This window comes from Martes martes (assembly GCF_963455335.1).
Source record: "Martes martes genome assembly, chromosome: 7".
In the NCBI taxonomy this organism is placed as follows: Eukaryota; Metazoa; Chordata; class Mammalia; order Carnivora; family Mustelidae; genus Martes; species Martes martes.
This window is the reverse complement of record NC_137894.1, coordinates 3,766,324-3,772,653: the sequence shown is the minus strand read 5'-3', so window position 1 is coordinate 3,772,653 and position 6,330 is coordinate 3,766,324. Positions and strand designations below refer to the sequence as shown.

The 6,330-nt window shown below is 49.1% G+C and overlaps 1 protein-coding gene across 2 annotated transcripts; it reads left to right on the top strand.

The window, feature by feature from the left end:
* Positions 1-635: 635 nt before the first annotated feature.
* Positions 636-5,728, top strand: RAMAC (RNA guanine-7 methyltransferase activating subunit). 2 transcript variants are annotated; one of them, XM_080809286.1, is made up of 3 exons: positions 636-734; positions 3,645-3,823; positions 4,522-5,728. In XM_080809286.1, the coding sequence occupies exons 2-3, from the start codon at positions 3,654-3,656 to the stop codon at positions 4,706-4,708; spliced, it is 357 nt and encodes a 118-aa protein (XP_080665412.1). In that variant the 5' UTR covers positions 636-734; positions 3,645-3,653; the 3' UTR covers positions 4,709-5,728. The 2 variants fall into 2 exon arrangements, with proteins under 2 accessions (XP_080665412.1, XP_080665413.1); XM_080809287.1 differs by lacking the exon at positions 636-734 and adding an exon at positions 1,546-1,716 and having other exon boundaries at positions 4,522-5,722.
* The last annotated feature ends 602 nt before the right edge of the window (positions 5,729-6,330 follow it).

The following is a 6,330-nucleotide window of genomic DNA, read 5'->3' as shown; positions in this document are numbered from 1 at the left end:
GGGATGCCGGCATTCCTGCGGAGGTAGGACCGACAGAGCTCGTCAACGGACGGCAGTCAGTCAAGGGGGAAGCGTCAATTACGGACATCCAGGCGTCCCAGTCGAAACCGGTGCTCACGCTAACAAAGGGGGTGCGCCGTCTGCAAGGACGGGGCCCGGTTACACGTGGGAAATCCGGCGGGCACGACCGCACAACGTCCGGGAAGGAACGGCCAAGACGCTAGGCGGTAGCTGAGCGCCGAAGTCAGCGGCTGCGGAGGGGGTGTTTCGGCAAAAACCGGTTCAGAACCGACGACAGACGCCGTCCTCCCGCGGGGCGAGGGGCGGGGCACCGCCGAGGCCCTCCCCTCGTGCCCACCGTCCCCGGCAGCCCTCGCCCCGCCGGAAGTGGCCTCCCCCCGTCCCCTCCGCTTATTTCCCGAACGCCTGTCCCCACCCGTCCCTGGCGCCCGGCCAGGGGGACACTTCCCACACACATCCCAGGGAGCGCGGGCCGAGAGCGCCAGCGAGGCATCTCCCCCTGCCGCGCACCGCCCGCACGTCGCCGCGATTACCCAGCCACTACCAAGAAGCCGGAAGGCGAGCCCGCGCTCTCGCGATACCTGGTGGGCCCGCCCCCGCGCCCGCCCGCCGGAAGCGGAAGTGGGGCGAAAGTCGGCTCGTCGCTCGAGTGGCTGCGTTACCTTGGAGAGCTGAAGTGGCGGGCGATCCTTTGGCCGCGGTGTGGGCCGGAGGTGGGTGTCCCTGCGTGTGCGGCGGGCGGGGTGCGGCCCGAGCGGGATGGACGCGGCCGCCGGCGGGCCGGTCGCCGGTTGGGGAGGCCACGGGGAGCAGGGAGCCGGGCGGGCCGAGCCGAGCCGAGGGGCCTCACGGAGCGGGAACCCCTGTCGGCCTCCACCGGCCGTCGCGATGAGGGGCCCCGGGAGGGAGCAGACCTGTCAGGACCGTGGTGGGCAAGCCCTGCCGGGCCCTGCTGGCGGTCTGCGTCCGTCTCCCGGCAGCGAAGGCCCAGGCAGGCGGTCGCGTCCGGCGCCAGTCGGCTGCGGGCAGCTGCGGGTGGCGGTACGTGCACGGAAACGAGTGGTGTCGGAGGACGAGTCTGAAGGGCTGACCCCTCCTTCCCGCGAGGAGAACGGAGCTCGTTCCCGGTAGCGCTCGGACTAGCGTACTGGGTTAGGAGGCCCGGCGGGGCGCTTGTCACCAGCCGCCCCCCCAGTCTTCTGAGGGTTCCTTGGAGGGAATCAAGCGGGTTTTTGCTTCCCTCGGATCGAAACAGTATAAACATGAACCACTGCAACTGCCTCAGATTGCTCGCGTACGTAAAGCTCAGATCCACCGGATTTCTGTTCAACTCTCTCTCAGGAGCGCCGATAAAGACGCCTGCCCACCTGGGGGAGGGGTCGTGGGAGTCGCACTGTGCCTTGCCCTGTGACCTCTCCTCCCCGTCTGGTGGGGTGTGGGCCGTCCTTCGGAGATTCCCGGATTCCTCTGAAGTCCAGGCGCGGTTTTCCGTAGCTGAACTGACGACACACCAGTCTGCCAGTCCCAGACACTGGGAGAAAGAGAAAGGTCCGGGTGTTGCTTCTTGCACCCGCACGGCAGTCTTGGTGTCGGTTTGCTGGGGTAAGGGCAGGAGTGTACACCCCGGCGTATGTTGGAGGGATCCCGGGAAAATCAAGGAAGACGCGGGCTTCCACCATCACGTGTTTGTCAAAGGTGAAGTAACGCAGGAAGAAAAGTAACTGTCGGATGTCAGGCGAGAGGGGGAGATTCAGCTTTAGTTTTAGCATGTCCCATACGCCCCGAATCATAAAACAGGCTTTAGGAGTCTTGAGGCGAAGAGTAGAGCGACGAGAAGATGAAGTTAGGGTTAGGAGAGGCGGGGGATGGGAGTACTGAGCACTGCTTGGCCGGGGAAGACGGCAAGTGGGGCTACCTACAGAATACTGATGGGGCTTCCAGGCCGTGCATAAGGATGAAGAGAAGTGAACTCTTGGTCCCCTGGCTTCTCAAGGATGAGGCTCTTGTGGCCTGAGCCAGATCTTTCCTCAGAGCTAGAGGGTCTCTGAGAATGTGGGTGCAGCAATACTACTCGGCTGGCGGAACCCAGCTGATAAGAGGTTTCAGGGTTTTGGGAGTTTTTTAGCTGTTAGATAGTATTTATCATATTTTCATTTTGTTCCAGAGTAAGACTACATTGGATGCCTCTATAAAGTACCCCAGAGTTGATTAGCTGTTCATTTAAATGCCTGTTTGCTTTTCCATTTTCATGTCTTTCCTGTATTTTCAGTTTCTCTTTCTTACTGGTTTTCTCTTCCTATAAACAACCTCAGTGACACTGTCCTGGGAAGACTAGAGGTCCTCTTCCAGTAACCCCTTTGCTACTACTTTTTTTTTTCCTCTCGTGTTCAGTGAAGCATTTTGAAAGCTCACTCTATAATCCATGTAGATTTCTAGTTCCTTAGCTTCCAGAACTGCCGTCCTGCTTCAATCCCTAGTACTCTAACATAATGACCTCCTGATGGCTAAGTCCAATTAATTTTCTCCTCTTGGTTCTGTCACTGTGCCATTCCACACTGAGGACCATTCACTCTATTCTCCTGCCTCCTGTGGGAAGCTCTTTTGCTTCTGATCTGTGTGTATTCTCCTCTTATCCCTTCTTTATCTCCAACTTCACTATAGGTCAGTGTGCTCCAGGATTCTGTTCCTTGATACACTTCTTATTCCACAGCCTTCCTGAGAAATCTCACCCACTCTCACAGCATTAACCACCAACAAAATTGCTGATGTCTCCCGTATGTATCATCACCCTAGTTCTCAGTCCCAAAATGGGTAACTGGGAGCTGGTTCTCCCATGTGGATGTACATCCCATAACTAACTTCAGACTCCATATCCTCACCCACCCTTTTTCCTGTGGTTCCTATGACACCACAGCCCATCTGGTCATTTGGCTAGACGTCTGAAAGTTATCCCTTATACCCACCCCCGCCAACATCTAGTCATTGTTGTCTAGTCAGTCCATTAGTCAATGTAGTCCAATGTAGTCAGTCCATTAATTTCTAATGGAATTCCTACCAAACTGTACCTGTAGTTGCTGCCTCAGATTCAGCCCTCCAGTCCTGCAGCTATCTGCCTTTGGTCTGTCCTCACGAGTCTCTTCCCTACCCTGTTAGCAAAGCGGTCCTTCTGAGTAGTCAGTTTGCCCTAGAGTTCTCCCTGCTTAAACCGCTTAGGCTGAAGACTTCCCCTTTCCTACCAGAATAAGGGCAGGGTTGTTTGCCTGGAACACAGTTTTGCAGTTTGGTCCCTGCCCATTTTTCCAGCTTTGTTTCTGGACACTCACTGTTCCTCCCTCTGTATTTGCACCATGTCTGTCTCTTACACTAGACTGAGAGCTCTTTGGGGGGTGGAGGCCCCGATATATCGTTCATCTTTGTATCCCAGGCGCCAGTTAGCACAGTGCCTGTGGTACTGAAATCAGGAAATACTGAATGAAGTATCTAAAACCATCTTAAATGTAAAAGTATACAAAGACTTTTACGTGTACCTTGACTAAATTGTTCATTTCTTGGTTTTTCACTGTCAAGTGGGAGAGTATTATATTTTTAAAAATTCTCATAGAAACCTATTAAAAACTGTGCAGAATTTCAGGATGACAGACACTTCTGAAGCTGTTCCCAACTTTGAAGAGATGTTTGCCAGCAGATTCACAGAAGATGACAAAGAGTACCAGGAATACCTGAAACGCCCTCCTGAGTCCCCGCCGATCGTTGAGGAATGGAATAGCAGAGCTGGTGGGAACCAGAGAAACAGAGGCAGTCGGTATGTATTACTTCAGGAGACACAGGTGGCTGATGTGGGAGAGGACGGCTTTACTCCGTGTGCCCGTAAGGCCAGTGAGGCCAGGGACCGGTGTTTCTGTTCAGAACCGTATACCTTGTGCCTAGTCACTGCCTGCATGCAGTGAGTGGCTGGTAAAGATTTACTTTAGTGTTTTGTCAGCACCGTGTGTTTTTTTCCTCGCTGTTCAGTTGTGTTTTAATGTTGTTTTTTAAAATATTCTTTCTGTAGACTAACATTTTATTTTCTCTGCCAATATATTTTATGAACCTGGAGTTTTCTACAAAACTTTGTGCTAGGTTCTATAAAGAAGGCCTTGTCTTTGGTTTTACTTTAAGAAAGTTATACAGTTGGATTTCATCTATTTCATAATTCAGAATAGCTCTCGTACAATCAAATAGACCTCAGTTTGATTCAGAACTGTCCTGTTGTTGTGGGTTTTGTGTTGTGGTCTGTCTATTTCTCTGCAAAGTGTATCCAGTATAATACTGGAAGAAAGATTTAAATCTTAGGAGAGTTTTGAATAACTGTTGCTATATATAACATTCTGCAGAGAAAAATGTTTTTTAAACTTTTGTTTATGGAGTATGAGGTTGAGAAATGAAATGCAGTGGGATAGATTTGTCATTTGTATTTTTTTAAAAGGGAAGTATAAAAATCTTTTTGTTTTGTTGTTGTAGGTTGCAAGATAACAGACAGTTTAGAGGTAGGGATAGCAGACGGGGGTGGCCAAGTGACAATCGATCCAATCAGTGGCACGGACGATCCTGGGGTAACAATTACCCGCAGCACAGACAAGAACCTTACTACCCCCACCAATACGGACACTATGGTTACAACCAACGGCCTCCCTATGGTTACTACTGATGGAAACGTCAGCAGCTTTTTGTGAAATCATTTCCTCTGTTAACATGACAAAAGTTTGTGTGTATCTTCTGTTGGTCATAGTTTTACATCTGATTTCAGAGAGTGGATTATAAACTTTTTGGAACTTGTGACTTAAAAAAAAAAAAAGATCTTACTAGAGATGTGCTGGTTCAGTATTCCCCTAAAAAGGTTGTGGATTCCATTGCCTGACTTCTACCTCAGATTTTTCTTTGTTTCATGACTTAATAGTGCTTTGAACTTGGTGTCTGTGTTCCTTGTTTGACCTCCAGGAGTTCTGTCTTTGTTTTACAGAGAAATAAAAATTATAAAGTGGAAAATGCTTGATTTTACTTTGTAAGATAAGGACGTATCCATATACTCAGATTTTCTCATTCCCAAATTTTTACAGCGGTTAGTACAGTCAACTCACGAATGCACAACTATGCTCACTTGTAACGTGTTGTACATGGCACCAGCAGCTGAAGGTAAAACGACCGCAGAGGCTTCTTTTGGCTTCCATTGTTGTGACTGTGGTACTTTTTTATCATTACTCCAGGTATGAGTGAGGTCCACAATCGCTTTGGTCTCTTTTTAGAGGATGTCAAAAATAAAACCTTAAACTGGGGAAGGGAACCTTCTCAGTTTCAGTGTCTTGATCTAGTGGTGGTGAGATTGGGGCACACAGTCATTTTGTTACAAACCGTGAGGTTTTTTGCTAAATTAAAGCAGATCAAAATTCACATGTTCTAAAAGAAAGTTTCACTCTGTAAATATTCTCCTTTCCTTTTCAGTAGTGTGTATATAACGCTGCATTCCGACTACGTACTTTTATGTACTTATGTGAATTGATCGTACAATGTTATATTCACTTCCAAATGTGCATCTTCGCTGCTTCCTCGTGTAAATACCGTGATGTTGGAACTTCTCTCAGACCGATCAGTATATTCCAGATCATTTTAATGGCCATTTCAATGCTTTCATTCAAATAAAGTACTTACAAGATTAAGCAATTTCTCTCTCAAGTTTTGGCAGTTAGACCATTCATTAATGTGATGAACCTTTTGGTTTTTTATTGCTGTTTCCTTTATATTTGTTGAAAAGTCTTATTTGGCTTAAGAGTAATATTAAGAGTAGAAGCTTCATCATAGGGAAAAGGAGTATAAAGGCAACTCCCTAAACCTGCCTTCTGCTGCCTTCTCTTTTAGCACTGCACTCTAGGCCCTTGAGGTTGACTTCTCCAGGCACCACTACTCCATGCTCTGAACCCCTCTCCCCTCTACTGCCCTTCAGGAAGAGCCGTCCTTTCAGGTAACTCTTTGATTGGAAAGGATCTAATAAATCAGGTCTTCACACTGAGATGTAAATAAAATTTTAACAGTAAGATAAGGGTTTTCCCTATACCCCTCTGATTACATAAATAGGCACAGTGCTGTTACATCTCTTTCTTGATACTGCAGATATGTAGCCTAGAGAGTTCAAAATGGCCTCACCGCACACCACGATCTTCTCTGCAGGCGGGTGGGTTATTAAAACTACCCATCAAGTGATAAAGCACAGGTACTGACTCAGTGGGGTGGCAGCAGCCACAGCTTTAGAGCAGGACCCTCAGGGCTGTCCGCTGT

Bases quoted from the DNA above. Each gene is read 5' to 3' on its own strand.
- RAMAC (XM_080809286.1), top strand. From the start codon at position 3,654: ATGACAGACACTTCTGAAGCTGTTCCCAACTTTGAAGAGATGTTTGCC. The intron at 3,824-4,521 runs GTATGTATTACT...TTGTTGTTGTAG, and splicing joins CAGAGAAACAGAGGCAGTCG to GTTGCAAGATAACAGACAGT.